Source organism: Solanum dulcamara, chromosome 2, assembly GCF_947179165.1.
Source record: "Solanum dulcamara chromosome 2, daSolDulc1.2, whole genome shotgun sequence".
Classification (NCBI taxonomy): Eukaryota; Viridiplantae; Streptophyta; class Magnoliopsida; order Solanales; family Solanaceae; genus Solanum; species Solanum dulcamara.
Genome location: NC_077238.1, coordinates 82,141,970 through 82,162,273, shown reverse-complemented (window position 1 = coordinate 82,162,273; position 20,304 = coordinate 82,141,970). Strand labels below are relative to the sequence as shown.

At 34.7% G+C, this 20,304-nt stretch overlaps 2 protein-coding genes across 4 annotated transcripts; one reads left to right on the top strand and one right to left on the bottom strand.

The window, feature by feature from the left end:
* The first annotated feature begins 2,467 nt into the window (after positions 1–2,467).
* On the top strand, positions 2,468–9,959 carry LOC129881107 (tRNA wybutosine-synthesizing protein 2/3/4). The gene is made up of 9 exons (XM_055955457.1): positions 2,468–3,308; positions 4,162–4,561; positions 4,901–6,052; positions 6,162–6,291; positions 7,980–8,215; positions 8,606–8,741; positions 8,960–9,036; positions 9,281–9,387; positions 9,507–9,959. The coding sequence occupies exons 1-9, from the start codon at positions 2,534–2,536 to the stop codon at positions 9,611–9,613; spliced, it is 3,120 nt and encodes a 1,039-aa protein (XP_055811432.1). The 5' UTR covers positions 2,468–2,533; the 3' UTR covers positions 9,614–9,959.
* Positions 9,960–9,967: 8 nt separating this feature from the next.
* On the bottom strand, positions 9,968–18,377 carry LOC129881108 (vacuolar protein-sorting-associated protein 33 homolog). 3 transcript variants are annotated; one of them, XM_055955458.1, is made up of 22 exons: positions 18,169–18,377; positions 18,041–18,080; positions 17,665–17,745; positions 16,355–16,549; positions 16,152–16,262; positions 15,992–16,057; positions 15,766–15,873; positions 15,619–15,663; positions 14,934–14,990; positions 14,679–14,773; positions 14,145–14,196; positions 13,936–13,992; positions 13,789–13,851; positions 13,597–13,703; positions 12,540–12,662; positions 12,356–12,437; positions 12,208–12,278; positions 11,960–12,040; positions 11,506–11,563; positions 11,299–11,360; positions 10,491–10,584; positions 9,968–10,360 (listed from the first exon to the last, which is right to left on the bottom strand). In XM_055955458.1, the coding sequence occupies exons 1-22, from the start codon at positions 18,219–18,221 to the stop codon at positions 10,271–10,273; spliced, it is 1,791 nt and encodes a 596-aa protein (XP_055811433.1). In that variant the 5' UTR covers positions 18,222–18,377; the 3' UTR covers positions 9,968–10,270. The 3 variants fall into 3 exon arrangements, 1 of the variants encoding a protein (XP_055811433.1); XR_008765524.1 differs by lacking the exons at positions 9,968–10,360; positions 10,491–10,584 and having other exon boundaries at positions 11,506–11,722; XR_008765525.1 differs by lacking the exons at positions 9,968–10,360; positions 10,491–10,584; positions 11,299–11,360 and adding an exon at positions 11,669–11,722.
* Positions 18,378–20,304: the final 1,927 nt, after the last annotated feature.

The following is a 20,304-nucleotide window of genomic DNA, read 5'->3' as shown; positions in this document are numbered from 1 at the left end:
TGACAAAAAATCTAAATGCATTTTTTTCCACATTTGTACGTGAAAGAAAGAATCACGAGTATAATAATGTTGCTTGAGGCGGATTTAAGATTTGAAAATAATGAAGATATTACTGATTTGTGTCTATAAAAATATCGTGATTTTTTTTATGCGGATATTGGAGTGGAAATCAAACCCCTATGCACCATGTATCAATCAATGTAGCTATCCAACCTTTACGAATGAGAATGTCTATTCAAATATATACCTCATATTTAAGATATATAGGCATAGATACATATATATTTTTTTCAAAGTTATCAGGTTCACATGACCCTCCTACTCCAGGGCTAGGTCCGACAGATTTCTCGAATAGAACCATTCAATTATATTGACAATTTCAAAAGATTAATTAACCTATGAAAGTATGATGGTTGTTAGTCAAGCAGGTCCTTGCTAATAGTTCATGTTTAAGTGTAGCTATGGATCGATGAGTATACTATTTATTCGAATTTGAGACTTGGGAATGAAATTGCTTCGATAGCAAGTGCTTTACTCTTAAAATGGGACATTTCAATATGAATCTTATTAAATTAGTCTAACTCCATAGTGAATATCAAACACTCGATGAAATACTAAACAAAATTATATAGAATCATCATATATAAATGTTGTTCTTTTACTTGTGCCTTTTTTCCTTGTTTATTCTTCAATATTTTCCATCATTTGTGAAGTGCGTCAAAAGAATGATAATATTGAAACAATGCACAACATCCAAAAAGAAATTTGAAAGATATATTTAAAAATGAGTATGAAATATATGTTTTACATATATAATACTTATCATGCATAGGAATTTGATTCTTCTCTTGCTCTCTTTGGGTTCCTCAAATACCTAGTACCTCAAATCATCTTGGATTGTTCTCTAAAAACTCTTTAATTAAGCACTTGATAGATGTGAGCTATCAATAACCACAACAACAATAAATATAACACTCGTAATTCAAAATTTTACGACAATAATTATTAACCAAAGACATAACCAAAAAGTAGTAAATAGATGATATTTGGACATCCGTCCTTGAGCCATGTAGGGTTGGGCATAATTTGGTTCAAACTGAAAAAATCGATTGAATCGAATTTTTTAAAATTTTGGTTTCGGTTTTTCGATTTAATTGGTCGGTTTCGATTTTAAATTTTAAATTTTTGATAATTCAGTTCTGTTTTTGGTCTTTAAGAAAAGAAAATCGGTTATATGAAAAACAAAATTTCTGTAATTTGTAACTTTTTCATTTTTCTCATATCAATTCCTTTATGTCCAACACAAGTCCACATAGGTAAAACCAAAATTAAATGGTTTTTTTCACCTAAGTCAAGACCAATCATATCATCAATTAATTATTATTTTTTACCATTTTTTATTATCTTGAAGATATCTTATTTTCTTTCATAAACCAACAGGATTCTAAATACTTCATACTAAATAGACTTTTGCAGTTTTGCTGCTTAGTTTAGATTCATCTAGTGTTAGTTGCATAACTTAAAATATTTTTTCATTTCATCTTTGTCTTTTTAGTGTTTTTTTTCTTCTATTTTTTCATAATCTACTAATCTCAGAATTTTCTAATATGATAAGTACAAACCAAAATAAATCAAACCGAATTTTAAAAAACCAAATCGAATCAAATTAATTTCAATTCGATTTCGATTTTTATTTTTACTAAACTGAAGACCGAAAAATCGAACCGAACTTTCCAAACCGAACCGAACCGACCGAATGTCCACCCTAGAGCCATGTAAACAAGACTTCAATTGAGACCCAAATTAAACATAGGGAAAATGACACGAACTAGCAAACATATATTAGTTAATTAATATACATAGCTATAGTTTAAGTTAATTCCTACTCGCCACTAACCTTTTTTCAATAATTAATATACATAGCTATAGTTTCTTGGGGCACATCCAGAATTTATATAATTAACCTCCCAATTGTACAAATTCAGAATTTGTTTGTATAAATTTAGAATTTGTATATGCTTGCCCTAGCATGTATATAATTATAATATTGATACATTTGATTTGTATAAGTTCTGAAAAATTTCTAATATGTATAAATACAGAATTTGTATATACTTACCCTATTTGTATATTGCCAGCAAATTATACAAACGGATTTGTATATTGCAGCAAATTATACAAACGGATTTGTATATTGCAGCAAATTATACAAACGGATTTGTATATTGCAGCAAATTATACAAATGGATATGCGAATTATACAACAGCTGCTATAGCTACAATTATGAAATGTAATTAACTAAAACGTAGTGATTTCGGCCTATTAAATTTTATGAATTAAGCTATTTATGAAAATTCCACTTAAACATATCCAACGTAAAACATGTCGTTAATATGGGCCAGGCCCAAGGCCCGAAGTTATATAAGCCTGAAAATTTTAAAAAACTCAATAAACCCTAAACCCCAAATCAATCTTCCCTATTGCTTAAGCCCTAATTCTGCTACTGAGAGCAAAGAACAAGAATCAGCATCAATGGAGTTTGAGAAGAGAAAGTTAGCAACTTTATCTTCCATGAATTCACCAGAACCAGACAAATCACCAAAAGGCAACATAGATGCACCAATTATCCCTTTACTCAATACCCTTAACTCACATCCTTCATATTTCACCACCAGTTCTTGTTCTGGTCGTATCTCCATTCTTTCACAACCCACCAACCCCATAACCAACCCCACCAAGAAAAAAGCTAAAGGAGGCAAATGGGTGTTCATTTCTCACGACCCAATTGAACCCCACTTGATTTTATCACTTCTCTTCCCATTGAAATCAACTCAATCAGTAACCGTAAGCGTAACTGAGGTTACTGATCTACATAGCCTTGTGTTCAGATTTGAGCCTTTGATTATTGCAGTGGAGTGTAAGGATATTGAGGCAGCTCAATTTTTGGTTTCTTTAGCTATTTCATCTGGGTTTAGGGAGAGTGGTATTACTAGTGTTAATAAAAGAGTTATTATTGCTATACGATGTTCCATACGATTGGAAGTTCCATTAGGGGATACTGAGAAGATAATGGTATCTTCTGAGTATGTAAAGTATCTTGTTGAGTTAGCAAATGAGAAGATGGAGGCTAATAGAAGTAGAACTGATAATTTTCTTGATGCATTGTTGAAAAATGGGTTTTTGGGTTCACAGATTAGTAATGAAGAAGTGGACTGTGATGATTCTGAATTGTTGGAAAATTCTTTGGTTAATGGTATTGGTGGAAATGGAAATGCTAAAAGGAGAGACTTTGATGATTCTTGCTCTGGTAATTATTATCTATCTCAGACTAATTGATTCCATATCAGATATCAGCGCAATTTTGCTTCTGTAGTTTATGGATACGAGTTCTTTCATGGATCACATAATGTTGCTATTTTATCATGTGGTTGTGAATCTATGTATCTTGTTTTCCTGTGTTTTTAGGGAATCATAGAGTAGTCCACTAGAATCTGTAGATGTTGATCATACTTGTGAGTTTGTCTTTGTTCTTGTCTTGGTAATCTGTGAAGGTGTACTAATTAAGGGAAAGTGCAAAGTTTATCCTTAGGTTGGAAAGCTTGCCATAAAGTGGTTAGCTAGAATCAGAATAAATTGATCATACTTGTGAGTTGTGATTTTGTGTTTGATTTCATCTTATTGATCCGTTAAAATGTTATAATTAAAGGAAAGTGCAGAACTTCCACCTAGTACAATTTGAGTTAAATCTTATTGTGGCCTGTAGTAGCCACCTTCTTCCATCACAAAACATAGATTCTTCATTTGCCTTAATGTGCTCATGTAGAAAGGGTATGACTCGCATGAGTATTTAATGTGGATTCTTCAAAATAACTGAAATTAAGCAAAAAACTGCATGCACCCCTGCTAAAACACTTGCACACACTCATTATATACCCATAATCACGTCCATCTGACATATGCCATGTTTCAGCGTTGCAACTCCTATATTCTCTTTGTTATTGCCGTTAAAATTTGAATGTATTATTTTATACCAGTACAGCTTTGGTTAATTGCTGCAATTGCATAAGCCTGGTAGTACTCTGACCGCTAATGTATTGTTCGATTGCAGGCTACATTCCCTTGAATGTGACAACAAGTCCTAATATTTAATTAATTGACAGGATCTGAAGTAGCCCCTGATATCAACCTACACACTGTTAAATTGATGATTTCTGGTGAATCAATTGAGAGGCTATATCTCTGGGGTCACTCTACTTCTACCATGGATGATGTGGATAAAAAGAAGGTTCTCATATTTGGTGGCTTTGGAGGAATGGGAAGGCATGCACGAAGACATGATCTATTGCTTCTTGATCTAGAATGTGGAAGGATGGAGGTGATTGATGTTTTGGATGCCCCGTGTCCACGCGTGGGCCATACATCATCCATGATTGGAGATTCAATGTATGTGATTGGAGGAAGAGCTGACCCTTCAAATATTCTGAACGATGTATGGGTTTTCAACGTGACAAAGAAGGATTGGAGGCTGTTAGAGTGTTCGGGTACTCCATTCCTCCCAAGGTGCTGTTTGTGTCATCTTTGCTTCAATGGCTACTATGTGAAGTGTTTCTGATCTATATATGTTTACTATACCTTGTTTGGTGAATGTGAAGTTCGTTAGTTTATACCAACTTATTTTGTTTTGTAGACTCTTTCATTCAGTGGCAAGGATTTATAGCATTTAATCATTTGATATTTTCGACCATATGAATTGGTCTTGATTTATATTCTGGTGTGTTCTCCAGCAGAAATATTATCTTTGAGAGTTACGTACTCTTTATATATTCGTGTTAAAATCTCTTATATATTTGTTTTTTAACCTAACACTCTAATACGGTCAGTTGTTGTTGTGCAGTACAGGCATAGACATGCTGCAGCTGCTGTAGGTTCAAGAATTTATGTATTTGGGGGAATTCACAGTGATATGATATACTCATCACTGTATGTCTTCGACACACAAAACTTTGAATGGAGTGAAGTACAAGTTCAAGGGGATTTGCCATGTGCACGGCATTCTCATTCAATGGCAGCATATGGGACTCAAATATTTGTATTTGGGGGATTTGATGGGCAGAAGGCTCTAGGGGACCTGTTTAGTTTTGACGTGAAAACATGTATATGGAAGAAGGAAAAGATGATTGGAAGACCACCATCTGCAAAATTTTCCCATTCTTTGTTTATTTATAAGAAATATCTCGGGATAATTGGGGGCTGTCCTGTTAGTCAACATAATCAGAGATTATCATTACTCAATCTGGAATCTCATTGGTGGAAGCATATTTCTATCAGTGCTAATGGTGAAGACCTGTTTGTTCGTAGTACGGCAAATATTGTTGACACTGACCTAATAATGATTGGTGGTGGGGCAGCCTGTTATGCATTTGGAACAAAGTTCAGTGAACCAGTGAAAATAAATCTGTTACCTTTGATATCACTGATAGAAAGTTCCATGCATTTACATGAAGAAAATATGCATGGCATTTGTCAAGAAGAAAAAACAATGGGAGAAATGAACATTTCCTTTTGTTCCCCACAGAATGCAATGGAACCGGTAACAAATGGAAGCTTTCATCAGAATGCAGAGGGTAGAGATTCTGGAATTGTTAGAAGTCAGGTGGCCGCTTCTCATTGGGTTCTTCAGCTCAAAAAGAAAGATGCGAAAAAGGCAAAGGATATGTTAAAAAAATTCGGATGGTTAGATCTGGGGAGAAAAGCCCATTCACAGGATGATGGAAAGGATATTTGTTTCCCTGTTACAGAAAATTTTTGTGTGTTATTCAACCAGAGAAATAACCTGGGGGATGTTTCTGAATCTGTTTGTCAACCAGAGAAAGATACCTGCATGATAGCCTTGAACATTCTGATTGAATGTGGAGCAACTGTACTAGCTGATGAAATTGTCAAAGTTAAAAAAGCTTCACATTCTCCATTCAAAGTGATGAAGGAAGCTGTAGGCTCTCTGCTAAGTGACCGAGGTCTGTCGTTGCAACTTCTAGAGGAGTTACCTTCAAGGTTTCATTTTATGTTTTCTTTCACTTCTTTTATCTGAGAATAATTAACTAATTGTTATTTCCTAAGTATTTAATATAAGGTGACAAGTTAAAATACTCCCTCTCATCAGATGGGAACGACTTGGTGATATTGTTGTGCTTCCTTTAACATCCTTCAAGGATTCAGCATGGGACATGATTGGACAGGAGCTTTGGTTTATGGTCGCAAAATCCCTGGGGGCTATTCGCCTTGCTCGACAAGTAAGTGATAATTTATTATATGGTTAGAAGTATTATAGTGCATGCTTTTAGTTACTGTGCATTTTAGACAAAAGTAACTCATTATCTTTTGGTACCTAGTATACACTTTCTTTTACATATCTTGCTAAGTTATCTTGTTAGTCGTTATTTTCATTATTGCTCGAGTGCTTAATGTATTGATGGTAGTGAGTACCTTTTCTTTTGCTTTTGATAAACGAACTTTTGAAGTTTTGAGTAGGGGTGTTCATGGTTCTGTTTGGGTCGGTTATTGATTAAAACCATAATCAAACCAATTTAATCAGTTTTTAAATGTCTAAAACCATAACCAAACCAAGTAAAATAATAACCACCGGTTTGGTTATTGTCGGTTTGGTTCGGTTTTTCGGTTTATGACTAGCTGGGACAATTCAAATATTGTCTCTGCATTCTTCAAATTTCTTATGAAGCTCTTTTTTCCTCACGGCCCACAAGGGCGAACTTTGCTGTATATTGAGGGAAAGACATGCTGATGGCAAATCAGGTGGACCAAACTTGCAACGCAGTTTAGATTTAAAAGAACAAGTCAAACAGAGGTTCCAAAATACAAACAACTTTGTCCATTAAAATGAAAAAATTATATATTTAAACTAAACTAACTAGAGAATTCATAACATAAATAATTATAAATTTTATGTATATAATTATCGGTTTGGTTCGGTTATTTATTGTGTTATTTTTTACTATAACCATAACCAAACCAAATATTATCGGTTTTTCAAATTTAAAACCAAACCAAACCAAATATCAGTTTGGTTAAATTTTCGGTTTGGTTTTGGTTTTAACCAAAACTGTGAACAACCCTAGTTTCGAGAAGTATGTTTACTATTGACCTTGTTCAAATTATTCTTGTTGTCCATGAACTTAATGTGAGTAATTTCAATTTTAAGCTGTTACTGAAAGCCTGTTTTTGCTTACTTCTACATTAGAAACTAAAAGTAGCTCCTTTCATCTTCTTCTGTTTTTTTTTTTTGGGGGGCGGGGGAGGGGGTTACCTGGAGGATGTGAGGTGCTTGTTCTCTCTAAAATTGTATTCTTTCTAAGAGGTTAAGCTCTAAGATGAGTTAGTTGCACAATTCAACATGGTACTAGAGCATGCAAAAGTCTTTTATTCAAGTTTCACCCCAACTCATTATCAAAAAGGACTTCGGTTTGCTTGGTTCCTGAAAAAGAATCAAATCCGCACATAGGGAAGTGTGTTGAAGACATAATTAAGTAAATAAAAGTGTTATCTCTTATAGCTTAGCTTTTAGATGAGTTGGTTTCACAATTCAACAACAATGACTAGTTAGTATAAAAGCGTGATGTTGCTTTTCTTTTATTATTGGCTAATATGAGAGATCTCGTCAATATATAATTCAAGAAACTTAAAATTATTTTTGCTGATATTAAACTTGAAATTGAGGGAGTAGCATGTACAATATATCTAGTCTTCTTCCAGAATTTCTATAGCACAGTGAATAGACCCCCAGATTCTTGAAAGTAGTGGTATCATAGAATGTTTTCTTGTTCCTGAAGAACTGCTATTCTAGATAGTAGTTGAGACACCAACGGAAGGTCTACTTGCTTCTCCTAAGTTAAAGAAATTTTGATTGCACTTCTACTTAATTGATTTTATTGCCTGTGTTAATAGTGTGTTATAATTATTTTAGGGGCGAGTTGCACCAACTGGTACACGGGACAGTACTTTAGAGATTCTTGTTGGAGATAATGGTTGGGTCAACCATCGAGAAAATGGAATTCTTTATTCTTTTGATGCTACTAAGTGCATGTTTTCATGGGGTAATCTCTCTGAGAAGCTTCGGATGGGCCAGTTTGACTGCAAAGATGAAGTTATAGTAGATTTATTTGCTGGCATTGGATATTTTGTGCTACCCTTCCTAGTGAGGTGATACTTTTTGTTTTAGAAGCACAATGTTGTTATTTTGTGAATGATGGATGCATTATCGATTTCTATTTTTTCCAGTATTGCTTCCATCTCCTTTTTCACTCCCTTTCTGTAAAAACCATTTCAATCTCTGCCTTCAATCCGATGAATATACCTTGAGGACCAAAAGAGTTTGATACTTGGATTGGTGTTAATTTTGTAACTTCTTAAAACTTCATTTTTCACATCTCAAGGAGATTTTACTTTTGCATGAGGAAGTCAATATGTTATCGTCTTGAAACAATTCTTTGCTTGGTCTTAATGCCTAAATTTCTAGAGTAGCTAACCTTACCTTTGTTCTTTTCTTAGTAGCATATCAGAGATTTACTGTGTGTGTTATGTACTTCTTAGGGCCAAAGCCAAGCTTGTGTATGCTTGTGAATGGAATCCCCATGCGGTTGAGGCACTTCGTCATAATCTTGAAGCTAATCTTGTTGCTGACCGCTGTGTCTTACTCGAAGGAGATAATCGAATCACAGCGCCAAAAGTATGCAACTTTGATTATTGACAATGCCTTCTGTTTTCTTATCTTGTAAATATATTTTATTCATTCATGTCTCATCATATGACTAATGAACTAACTTGTCATGTCAGTTGATTTTGCTCGCTTAGTTTGATTCTTGTGTTCCATCCTTTGAATGGCTTATTGTTATGTATATATGTTGTGCATTAATACTTCCACTCTGAATATTTGTTCACTTGCAGGGTGTAGCTGATAGAGTGTGTCTCGGTCTCATTCCTACAAGCGAGGGTAGTTGGGTTACCGCTGTCAGAGCATTAAGGTACGCTTATCTCAAAAATTTTATCAATATAATCTGTCATAACAACATACGCAGTGTAATCATACAAGTGGAGGGTAAGATGTAACCTTACCCCTACCTCGAGAAGATAGTAGAGAGGTTGTTTCCTAAAGCCCCTCGGCTCAAGTGCATTCTGTCATAACACACATTACTTTGATTTGCATTAGCTTCCTCGATTGACTAGTCTCTTGTCGATTTAATCTCTAGCTTAATGTGTGAAACGCAGAGACGTGGGTGGTATATTGCACATCCATGGGAATGTCAAAGATTCTGAAGAAAATGTCTGGACAAACTATGTTTCCCAGTCAATCCAAGAAATGGCTAGATCCGAAGGTATAATTTTCCAACCTTATAACAACATGATTACCTTACATTCTTGCTGCTCGACCATGGCTAGTAACTTTGGGAGGAGTAAATTAGATAGGCTAATCGAACATTTTTGCTGTTATCAGGTCACGAATGGGACGTAACAGTAGAACACGTCGAGAGAGTGAAATGGTACGCGCCTCATATTCGCCATCTTGTTGCAGATGTAAGATGCAAAAAGATTCGTACATAAATCCCATTTGAAGGTTTCAAAACAATTGCTGCTGAGGGGTTCACCATCTTAGATTGGAGGGGTAATATATTAATGATGTTATGTGTGAAGTGTGTGGTTACTAGTAGCATTTTTGGAATTGATTTTGCATTGTTGTATACTAAATACAAGTATACGTAAGTTCGACTTGCATCATTTTATGCTCAATAAAAAGAAAATCGGATTTGGGGTTGTACACAAAAAATGTTGACATAACTTCCGTTTTCTTGAAAACAAGGACCATTAGTTTCACTCCACATATAAACCAACACAATCATTTCTTAGAGCGCAACATGGGTCCAGATGGGAAACCATAAAAAAAAAATATTGGTCAAATAAGCACACCTTGTTCCCTTATATTGCTCAAAAGTACCAAACGTAATTTAGATAACAAACTGATCACACTTCAATCACGCTACAAACAACTCGAAGAACAATACCTCAATAAAGATACATAGTTGTGTTCGTTACAAATCCATGCGGAAATGATGTTGACAAATGGCCATGAGAGAAATATCTTGGGAACGATAAGTCTACTCAATCTTCTCACATATAATGCAGCACCAAAAACTATGCGTACCTATTGAGCAAGCAATTGAGAGTTCCCAGAGATAATCAACCAAAATAAGTCTTAGCAAATCATCCCAACTTCTCCACAAATGTTTCTGTCAACGTGCTTCCGTTGACAATTTTTGTAGTTGCTACAATTATGTCATATGCCATCCCTTCCTGTAACAGTATAATTTTTTGTTGGGTTCTTTTTCCATAATGTGTTTCCAATGAGAGCAATCTCTGATACCATACTGGGAAATTTTGACTATGATGATAAATTTACATGAATAAGGCTTAGTAGACTGACCTGAGCGCTCAGGAAGCGAAGAGCAGAGATCTCTGCAGATGTCACTCCACCAATGAAAACAACAAGAACCAAAGAACGCCTTCCATCAACGACTCTGGGATATAATCAATGGTATTAGAAGGTTTTTGAACTTCCAAGAGATGATAAAAGAATTTTTCAGCTATACGCATCACGTTAATTATAAGGTCCAGCAACTTTTCAAATGTGAAGAGCAAAGACAGAATAGAATAAGGTGCAACAATTGCAACAAAACAATAGCAGCTTAAGGGAGACATAAGGGTTAGGGAGAACTAGTAGTTTCTACAGCATAATGACATAGAGCAGCCATCGCTGGGTGTCCCTCTCTGCTTTTATCGTAATACAACGATAAAATTTCTAGTTTGAGTAAGCCAGTCTGAGGGTTTGCAGACAAGTGATATCCAGGTCCCACCTTAATTTTCCTCATTTCATTCTCACCTCAACTTCAAACATGATTCATACTATCCTCTTGTCAATGTCACCCCTAAAGTTAACCACCAAACAGATTTCTCTTAACTTCTTTTCTTTTTGGGTCTGATCACACTACCCGAGCCCACCATCATTTACCTCGCTTCAATCTCATCCAATTAGATAAATCATTCATACAATCATCTTATCAATATCACCACAAATTCACAACCAAACAGAGTTTTCTCCACTTATTGCCTTTTCTGATTTAAGTAATGATGGTAAGCATGCATCTAAAAACTACATTTACTTTCTTTTGACAGTGTTTTATAGGCCAAGAATTGTTACAAGGCCAGTTAGTGGATGCTCTTTTGGTACATACTTGTCCGAGTTATGCAAAGACCCGTTTAATGAGTCCAGTGACGGACTGCTGGAAAATCCACCCTGTAGAGAAACAAGCAAAAACATATCAAGAGTTGTATGCCGTCATAAGATGATCAAATCAAGAGTTGTATACCGTCATAAGATGATCAAAAAATGGAAGAATTCATGTGAAGAACAAAACATAAACAGAAATCTAAAAGTTTACCCTCTTAATATCTGAGTGTGGACCCGGCAGCAACTTCAATATTTCTTCAATAGGGCGCCTGAATTAAAAAATTTCCAGATGTCGTAAATAGTGGACTGAGAATAAGAAATTTGGCGCTCTGTTCCATATTACATTTACTAAGATTGAGGAGTTAACCACCCACTTGGTAGCCATGGAGGAAGAAAATCAATTAATGAAACAGTGGTTGGATTTCTAACTGCAAAAAGAGGAATTAGTGAACCTTTTTTGCAAAGACTTAATTCCATGACTACTTTTCAATGTAATGAACGCCAACTCTAAGGTTATATAAAATAGAAGTATCTTCTTCCAGTGAATCACAAGGAATCTAGTCAAAATCATTAAAGCAGCCAGATTCAGAGAAAATCACACTTTATTTGAATTAGGTATATTAAGACAGGAAACAACACAGAATCTCTTACGAAAAAGGACTCACCACCCAGATCGAATTGCATGTTGAACCAGGCGAATACTGAGAGGTGCATACCCAGAGAAGACATAGGATATATCGTTGGGACTGTATTTGTCAGAGATCAAATTAAATGTTAAAAATGATTGCAATGGTAAGGCAATGATCATAATGACAGCTGTGCAAGAACCCTTTTTAAATCCATGGCCATATTCTTCAAGTTTCAAGAGACGGAAGGGAAAACATCTTTTATCAAGCTCAAAATAATATCATACTTAGCAGTATCAGTATCCTCCACTACAAGCCGCAGAGCACGTTTAATTGTTATCCAGTTGCTTTTAGTCTCCTGCAATTATGAAGAAAGTTAATAGCGAGAATAATGTTGACAAATTTCACTGATTCAATATAATGCCACGAATGGACCTGTTTTTTAAGCAATCCAGACTTCTCCAAATTATTCAAGGTTGCTATATGCTCAAAACCATAGCTGTGAAGCAGTTCTCGTCTAACAAAAAGAGCAGAAGTTCAAGATGTCAGTTAGTTCTCTCACGTGGTGATACCCAAAGCATGGAAGCCAAGTCAACCATAAGCAAACAGCTATACTTGCCTCAAATAGTCAAAGTTCTTCTTCGGCAACCCTGAATTTGTTATTGAGAACAAGATGAGAAGACGTAGAACATTAATAAGTGGTTCCTGCTTATGGATCATCTCCTCAATGTACTCAAAGCATCTGCATTTACCCAGTGAGGAAAAAGTAAGCACATAGAACATGAAAATATTCACCTCAGAAGATTAAGGAAAAGGGTAAAGACCCCTTCCTACCCCTTAGACCCCCTCCCCTCTATTGCATCTCCAGCCCATATATCTCACTTTTTTCTGATCATCCTTTCCTCCAATGGACTACCATTGCTTGAAAAGCAAAAAGACAATAAAATCAAAATTTCAAGGAATTTAATATCAACAATATTATTTCTCATGAATTCTGCAAATGGCAAGAAAACTGTTGATTTAAGTGCAAGACATGAGTTGATGGTATTGCAGGCATTTTTCTATGTGGTTATTATTTTCTGCACTGAGACTAGCATTTGTTGAGTCTTTTCTCTCTAGGTTGGTTTAATGTGAACTGGACAAGAGTAACTGGTAAAGTTGCTGCCATGTGACCAGGAGGTCACGGGTTCAAGCCTTGGAAACAGCCTCTGGCAGAAATGCAAGGCAAGGCTGCGTACAATAGACCCTTGCGGTCAGGCCCTTCCCCGGACCCCGCGCATAGCGGGAGCTTTAGTGCACCGGGCTGCCCTTTTTTTGGACAAGAGTGTTCCGCAGTTGGATATGCTTGTTTGCCTTCTGATTGAATAATAATCATGTTCCTTACCACACAATAAAAAAGAAAAAAAAGGAGAAATCAGTGAGTAACAGTGCACGCCCTTGCTCACAAATACACAATAAACTACTACATGACATCATGTCATGCATGCAAAGAATTTTTTTCTTGCCAACAGAAACTGGACTAGCATTTACAATTCTCCAATATTTGAAGCCAAACACTCGGTGCAACAGAGACTTCTGAGTACCCGTTGAATATTTAATAGAGAGCTGAAAGGTTGATATGGTCTAAAACTACGAAAGTCATCAATCAGTAGAATGAAAAGCTTCGTTTTACTCACATATCATAGCTTTCAGCCTCGACGAGAGTTTGCTCCATATCAAGTCGGCCAAGGAATGAGGGTTTGGATGTAAACGTAGTTAAATGCTGACCAAGATTTATGTGTCTCTGGAACAGAAAACCAAATAATTTTATAACATTGTTAACGTCATTATGATCGTTGTAAAATCAAACATTAGAAAAGAACTCTTACTGTCATTTCCGGCAATGAGTTAAGCTTTTTCACAAAATCCTTCAATTCGGAGACTGTTTGGTTCTACATATAATATAAAAAGTAACACAGAAGTCAATTATTGAACTAGCAAAGCTAAGACATGCACATCTAAGATTACTGACTAACCGTAGTCTGCATCTCTGTGTAATCTTGCTTCATGGAAGTAGCTTTTTGACGTAGAACCTGCAATCGCACTGCAAATGACAATTAAAGAAACAGAAGACTAAGGAAAGAAGATGAGCAACTGAATCTTATGATAGGACATGATAGATTGGTATGTATGCTGAATCGCCTAGACTTAGTTGTTAAAAGAAATGGAGAGAAAATAAATCAACCTGGACAACAACTTCAAAGTTCTGATCCCGTATCTCTTTGAACAATTTGTCACTACAAAGGCAAAGAATTAAAATTTCACAACAGAGAAATAAAATATCTAAGACAGGGAGAGAAGGTTAACATAAGAAAAACTCTCTTTGTTTTAAAACAAGAAAAGACAGTCTATATATATTTCCAAGCAGTCATATCTGACTATATTGATGGACATGAAAAAGACCTACAATGTATATGAGAGGCTGCCTTATAACAGAAGAAACTGCATGCATAATAATAGAGGAAATTATCATGTACACATAAAAGAAACATGAAGTATATCACTAGAAATCACACAAGAATTTATTGTTCTGTAAATTTTATGCACCCCACTTGTGGATTAACTGGGTATGTTGTTGTTGTAAATTTTATGCACCCCAATTTACATCACTAAAATTTCTTCATTATCCTCAAAAAGCATAATGTTCTTTTTTCTTTGGGATAAAAAAAGTAAACATTCTTGTAAACTGTGAGGCCTAATAACAATTAAACTAGTTTACCTTGAATTAAGGGGAACCTTTATTTTCTTGCCTTCTTGCTGGACACCCATAATAGATGAATCTAGTTCCACAGCACCATTATTGATACCAAGAAACTGCATGAAGCCTATTAGAGATAGCTTTAAAAATATTCACAGCATATATAGTCTGTTTATTGCTCTAGAAGCTGCAGACACATTATACAACCATGAACAGCTGCCTAGACAATATTCTAACAATACATATCCATAGCAATTCTAGGAATATCACTTTTACCTCATCCAACAGCCCTTCATATGTTAACTGCGTACACATTGGAGTGATCATATCCACCTGCATAATACCAGGAAAGTCTTCAAACCACAGTGAAAATGGATATAAAGGCAACAAGAATATTGTTCCACACAACTCATGACACACAAACCAAGTCTCTAGTATTTCCACAACCATGAAGGTTGAAGAAATATAAATAAAACTAAAGCAGTAGAGAGCTTGATTGACCGTATGGAAGATACAAGGAATAAAACCATATCAAGAAGCAAGATTAGACCTGCGGAATTATTAACTGTTTGAATACGAGGCAAATAAAAGAGCATATTCTTTTCAAAGCAAGTTGAAAGAGTATGATAAGACGAACTTCATCTTTCCAGCATATTCTCTCACCTTTGTTTTTCTGTCAAAACACACACTCTCTCTCTCTCACTCTCACACACACACATTATCCTACACAATAGAATGACAACTAACTATTCTAGAAAGGGCAGCAAAAACAATTTGTTGAAAACATAATATGATAAGCTAGCATGAACCTTCAAGAAAATCCTAGAATTACGTCTCATCTTTACCAAATAACCCATGAGGTCACACAGCAATCCTATGCTTTTTAATAACTACATTATATGAACTATAATGAGAGAGGAGGAGGGGAAGGGCTAAGTAGAAGAAAGAAAAGGCGTGCTACCTCTCTGTCCAAAAGTATGATAGTATTTATTTCAGGCACACCCATCTGCAGTAAAAGATCAAATTGGTATTATTTTGTGACAATGTATGGTGCCCACATATATTTGAGGTATGATCTTATTCTAGTGGATTTAAGATTTTGAGTTACCTCAGATGTGTTCACTGGTTCTTCCGACTGCATCCGATTTAAAATGTCAGCAACACGAACTGATGCTTTCCCTTTGGCCCTCACATTTGGAATCAGTCCAAAGGAAAACTACATTTCTCAATAACCAAAAAGCTGTTAGAAAATATTTATGATGAACCTACTTTTCCTAAAGAATTGAAGCCTATTCAAATAGTAGTTAGTTCTATTGAGTAAACATAAAAAGCACCTCGAGTTTATGGATAGCTTTTGCTATGTGCCACAGGGAGGTAGTGTCACCATCAACTAGGTGCTCCTGTCATATAAATAAAACTATTTTTACATATGCTAATCTTTAAAAAAAGTACAATAATCTTTTCTTTGGATAAAACTGTGAGAAACAGACGTACTTTGTAAGCAACATCAAGCTCAAAGGATAATATATCCTCATCCAGTGGAATCAAATAAAGGGGATACTCGCCTATAGTCAACAAATGATGAATTTTTTCTTCCTCAAGTATCTGTCAGGATTGTATACAATTGTTAATGAGAAATACATGCCAAACTAAATCCTTAAAAGAAGTTTATCTTTGATGTTAAAAAAAAGGCTAACCTTCTCACATACAACTGCACGACGAGGGACAAAATAAACAAAATACTCCCTTTGAATCCCTTTAGAAATATCATTATGGATGTGTGAGCAAATGAACTTCATCAAGTCAAGCTGGGCTCGGACTAGATAGACTACTTTTGTGCAATCAGTTTGAACTGGTTCCGCATTAAGATGCCGCAATTCAGCCCCATGCTCCTGTTTATAGGCGTGATATAAACACGGAAAAGAAGAAAGTGTGAAAATGAAGGCATCATCATGTTTGCCACCCAATGTAACAGCAAAATAATTGTTCTCTTTTCCTCAGTGAAGTGTCGATTTTTACAATTCATACAACAATTCTTTCTCCAGTATCAATTCATTGTCTTAATCATAACCCAAAACAGAAAGGGCAGTGCCAGTGCACTTTAGATCCTGCTATGTGCAGGATCTGGAAAGGGTCAGACCACAGCCGGCCTGCATTTTCCCAAGAGATTGTTTTTGTTTCCACAGCTTGAACCCGTGACCTCCTGGACACTTGGTGGACTCTTAGCATTGTGCCAAGATATCCCTTCTTATTATAACCCAGAATAGTTACAGATCTCAAGGACCTGAAACTGCATATAGGCCTACTAAATTTCATTTTGCACTCGAGAGTGTGGTCTAACGGTCAATAAGTTAGAATGAATCATGAAATACCAGCAACAACATACCCATTCTATATGTACGCAGACCTTACACCTACCTTTGTGTGGGTAAAGAGGTCGTTTCCAATAGATGAAAAAAAAAAGGAAATATATTTCCAATCGCTAGGCTTTGATAAGGCAAAATTACCAGGTATATGTGCTAGTGAGAGATAATATGTACCGTGGATTAGTCGAGGCATGCACGTTGGCTCGGACAACACCGTAAAAATTAATTAATTAAATAAATTTTAACTCAATAAACTAGGAATCACTATTCGAATTCTTTTGTTTTCCAACAATCGATATTTGACTTGACATAGAAAATTATGATCTGATCTCATACTTTGAACCCACCATTGTTCTAGAGACAGAGAGAGTACTAATATTTCCAAAAAGTACTACTACTACTACCATTGTACTGAGTTTGCAAAATAAATGTGTTGATTTTGAGGTGTTCTCCAACAAAAAAAATGTTCTTTTTTTTTTAAGATTCCATTACTCAATATCCAAAGCTTCCAAAAACAATGGAAATATTCCACCAAACAAAAATTTGCAATAACCCCAAAAAAGGAAGTGCAAAAACTCAAAATTTCAGCTTAAACTCAGTAAAGTGAATAACTGATTATGAAGATAGAGAGATAGAATTGCCTTGAGAAGTGAGCTCTGTACAATAAGGGAGAGTGAACCTCCAAGCTTAGGATCAATTACCAAACACTTCTTCCCTCGAATCTGCAACTCCAACCAAAAATTCAATTAAAGTTTCCATTTTCAGTTATATTTACGAAAAAAGCAGTAGAAAATCTACAATTTTAAAGAAAATCAAAATCTCAAAATGCCGAAAAATTGGTGATCAGTTAGAAAACTCTCACACACCTTATAATTCAAATAGGAAGCTCGAAATACCCACATACTCTATTAATGTTTTTCACCATTAACTCATAAATTTATGAAAAAATCAACAGAAAAGCTTCAATTTTTTAAAAATCTAAATCTCAAAATGCCGAAAAAGAGGAATGAAACTCACGTTCTTCAAAATCGTAATCAGCTCTTTCTGAGATTGATCTCTGTAAAGTCAATTTAAGATAAAAGAATCAATTTGGGGATAAAAATTGTGCATAAACATTGAAGTACATTATGCATACGTAATTGTACCTTAATGATTTCAGATTTATCGGAGCATTATCCAAATTCGGAACTTGCGCCATTTTCGATCGACTGAGTTGAAACAGGGTGATTTTTTTTCTCCTCAACGTCACCCTTGTCCGGCAGTCGGCGTCGCACCCAACTTCAGCCTAACAACACTCACAACACAGAGTAAACTACAGGGAGAATTTGGCTAAGGCAGGGAGCAAGAGTTTTCTCGGCTTTCTCTGTTAATTGATTTTGATTTCTTATTTAGTACTTATGTAAATATAGTCCAAATTGAATATGGGCCTTACTATATTGGGCCGTCAAATGGGCTTTAAATTATAGAGAAGATAACAATTGTAACCAAAAAATTTTTTTTTTTACAAGCGGCTACCTATTTATTTTCATTTTCCTGTTTTTAACTATTAATGTGCATTTACTGCTTGAAATCATCAAAATATATATATCAAAGAAGAAGAAATAGTACTTCAGTGAAAACACTACTCAATTACTCCTTAATACCATTAGAGTATATATATAACAAATTGTGTTTCAGTGAAAAGACTTCTCAATTATTGTTTGATATCATCAAAGTATATAGATATCATTAGAGTTAAGTATCAAGGATAAAGAAGCAGTAATTCCGTGAATAGAACAAGGGGCATTCGGATAGATAGTTTGGGTTATGGGTCTAATCAATGTAAATAGTTTGAGTTGGATCCAATTTGGATAAATATTTTGCATAATTGATCTAATTTATGTAGTTTTTTCAATAAAATATTTACTGCTTTCAAACATATTTTTTTATCTATAGATGTATTACGCTCAATACAAGCAACAATTGGATAACGTCTATCTTTGCTAATATCTTCTACCAACACTTTTTACTTTCCTCCTCATTGTGTAAGTGAACTTGAAGTTGTACTCAGAACGATCAGTTGAATAAACATTTGTGTTGCTAGGCTCTTTTTTCACTACTGAAGTTGTCTCATTTTTTTAAAAAGACATCTTAACTTTGTGGGCGTCCTATGTCCCTCATAAACAATTTAAAACTGTTATAAATATCCCATTTTTCAACCAACCTCAATTGCAAGAAAAGAAATGCTATTACGCACCAATTATTATCAGCCACGTGTTAAATTTATTTAATTTTTATTTTTATTTTTATTTTCATATTTTCTTATTTTATTGACTTTTTTTCATTTTTTATTTTTTCTTTCTTTTTCATTCTTCATTACCTGCACTTTTAAATTTATAAAAAAATCAGTAGAAAATCTGCAATTTTTTCAAAAAATCAAAATCTCAAAATGCCAAAAAATTGGTGATAGTTCACTACGAAATTCACACAGCTAATAATTAGATAGAAAACTCGATAATCCGAGATACTTTAGTCGTGTTTTTGAACATCAACTCTTACATTTATAAAAAATCAGTAGAAAAGCTATAATTTTTTTAAACAAAAATCAAAATCTCAAAATGCCAAAAAGTTGGTGATAGTTCACTACGAAATTCACACACCTAATACTTCAAATAGAAAACTCAAAAATCCGAGATACTCTAGTTGTGTTTTTGACCATCAACTCTTAAATTTACAAAAAAACAATAGAAAAGCTACAATTATTTTTTTAAATCAAAATCTCAAAATGCCAAAAGGTTTGTGATAGTTCACTACGAAATTTACACACCTGGTAATTCGGATACGAAACTCGAAAACCCCAGATATAACTCATAAATTTACGAACACTCGGTAGAAAAGCTACAATTTAAAAGAAAATAAAAATCTCAAAATGCCGAAAAATTGGTGATAGTTCAGTTAGAAACTCACACACACCTTATAATTCAAATACGAAGCTCGAAAAATCAACATACTCTATTAATGTTTTTGACCATTAACTCATAAATTTATGAAAAATCAATAGAAAAGTTACAATTTTTTAAAAATCTAAATCTCAAAATGCCGAAAAAGAGGAATGAAACTCATGCTCTTCAAAATCGTAATCAGCTCTTTCTGCGATTGATCTCTGTAAAGTCAATTTAAGATAAAAGAATCAAATTGGGGATAAAATTGTGCATAAATAGTGAAGTACATTATGCATACGTAATTGTACCTTAACGATTTCAGATTTATCGAAGCATTATCCAAATTCGAAACTTGCGCCA

Excerpts from the sequence above, each read along its gene's own strand:
- LOC129881108 (XM_055955458.1), bottom strand. The coding sequence starts at position 18,221 with ATGGCGCAAGTTCCGAATTTGGATAATGCTCCGATAAATCTGAAATCA. Across the intron at positions 18,081-18,168 it reads ATAAATCTGAAATCATTAAG|AGATCAATCTCAGAAAGAGC; the intron begins GTACAATTACGT and ends TTGACTTTACAG. Across the intron at positions 14,197-14,678 it reads AAGGTTCCCCTTAATTCAAG|TGACAAATTGTTCAAAGAGA; the intron begins GTAAACTAGTTT and ends TTGCCTTTGTAG.
- LOC129881107 (XM_055955457.1), top strand. The coding sequence starts at position 2,534 with ATGGAGTTTGAGAAGAGAAAGTTAGCAACTTTATCTTCCATGAATTCA. Across the intron at positions 4,562-4,900 it reads GGTACTCCATTCCTCCCAAG|GCATAGACATGCTGCAGCTG; the intron begins GTGCTGTTTGTG and ends TGTGCAGTACAG. Across the intron at positions 6,292-7,979 it reads CTATTCGCCTTGCTCGACAA|GGGCGAGTTGCACCAACTGG; the intron begins GTAAGTGATAAT and ends TAATTATTTTAG.